The 1,676-nt window shown below is 37.4% G+C and overlaps 1 protein-coding gene across 1 annotated transcript in view; it reads right to left on the reverse strand.

The window, feature by feature from the left end:
- The window catches only part of LOC111467548 (AT-hook motif nuclear-localized protein 6-like), a 4,175-nt gene extending 2,608 nt beyond the window's left edge, over positions 1-1,567 (reverse strand). The window contains exon 1 of the mRNA XM_023112488.1: positions 706-1,567. Coding sequence (XP_022968256.1) covers positions 706-1,090 — 385 coding nt within the window. The 5' untranslated portion in view covers positions 1,091-1,567. The remainder of the gene's footprint in view (positions 1-705) is intronic.
- Between the last annotated feature and the right edge of the window lie 109 nt (positions 1,568-1,676).

A 1,676-nucleotide genomic window follows, 5' to 3' on the forward strand; every position in this document is an offset into this window, starting at 1 on the left:
AAAAAAAAAAAAAAAAAAAAAAAAAAAAAAAAAAAAAAAAAAAAAAAAAAAAAAAAAAAACTCCCTATTTCTTAAATGCTACCCCAGTAACTGTATCACATAATAAATGCAAATGAATACACAAAATTATGCACATGAACCTAAAAGAGTTCCTGGCCAAACCTATCATGCTCAATAGCCATTAAATTGATAAGGACCAGTGTTTACTCGCTTTTAATACCCATCAAGAAAGAACCATTAAGCAATTAGCAGAATGAACTCAAAGCAGCTTCTATGATGAATCGAAGAATCGTTTGACCTCTTAATCGAAGATATATGTCTTAATCGTTTGAGCTTAATCAGTTGGCAAACAGCTCAGAATGTTTTGGCTCCATAATTTGTGTAATCTTCTAACTTGTTGTTATGGGTTCACGGTACAAAAATAATTGTGTGTTCTACAGTAACTTTTAACAGAACTTGCTTTGGGTAGCTAAGTACAAAAGGAAACCAGTTTTTGAGGACAAAGGGTCCACTACCGCACCCACACACACACACACACACACACACATCAAAAACTGACAAACAACCGCTTGAGTCAATGTCCACTCTTAAAACCAAACATTGCTATCGTACTTCACTGACATCACAATCAGCTAACATTCAGTAGCCATGGCCACAGATCTGAGCTCAGAAAAGCTTATAAGAGAAGCCAGAAAAGAAACTTACCCGGATTCTCAAACTCAAATCTCTGTGGCTTCTTGATTATCGCTAGAGACATGTCGTTGTCTCGTTTCCAGTTCGGGAACTCGCCGGTCAGTGGAATTGACGACGATATCGGCATCGGAGACAACGCTAATGTCAGTGACCGCTTCCCATCCGCCTCGTACTTTCTCGGCCGACCTCTCTTCTTCTTTGTATCTGTAGTGGAAACCGCCGTGAATCCCGGTGGTGGTGCAGTGGTTGGGATACTCGCCGGTGCGGTCGTAGCCGTTACTTTTGGCTCATTGGTGGGTTTTAGGGTTTCTGTTCTGGGAGCTAACTGGAAGGTGTCTAGGGCTTCATTGTTGGTAACTGTAAACCTAGAAACTCCGGCTTCTTTCTCCTCCTCCATGGCTACAGCTCGCAGAAACAAGTGAACTACAACTACCCAGAAGATTAAAACCCTATAATTTTGGATTTTTTAACTTTTTTAGTTAAAAATTTCCTAAAATGGATGATGGGGTTCGAGGTGGGAGGTGGGAAGTGGAAGAACAGCAAAGATAAAGCAGAAATTTCAAGAAAGATGGGAGCAGAAATGGCTATCAGTTCCTAAAAACAAAACCCAGAAACTCAATACTCAAGTTCTTGAAGTGGTACAAGATGAACACAGGAGGCTCTGTTTTGCACTGTGGTGAACTCAATTATCAAGTTTGACTTTCCGCCATTGCAGTCACTGCAACGAGCTTCACTGGTGAAGCAGAAATTCCAGAAAAAAAGAAAAGAAAAAAGAAAAACTCTGGAAGAAATTGCAATAATTACGGAGAAATAATAAAACAAAATCTTGTGTTTGAATACAGAAATCATGAATTTTTGGGTTGGAGGAAAAGCAAGAGAAATAAATAAAGTTTAGAAAATTAAAGTAAAATGGAAATATAAATTAATTAAATATGGAGAATTTTTTTTTTTTTTTTTTTTTTTTTTTTTTTTTTTTTTTTTTT

This window comes from Cucurbita maxima, unplaced genomic scaffold (assembly GCF_002738345.1).
Source record: "Cucurbita maxima cultivar Rimu unplaced genomic scaffold, Cmax_1.0 Cma_Scf00034, whole genome shotgun sequence".
Lineage (NCBI taxonomy): Eukaryota > Viridiplantae > Streptophyta > Magnoliopsida > Cucurbitales > Cucurbitaceae > Cucurbita > Cucurbita maxima.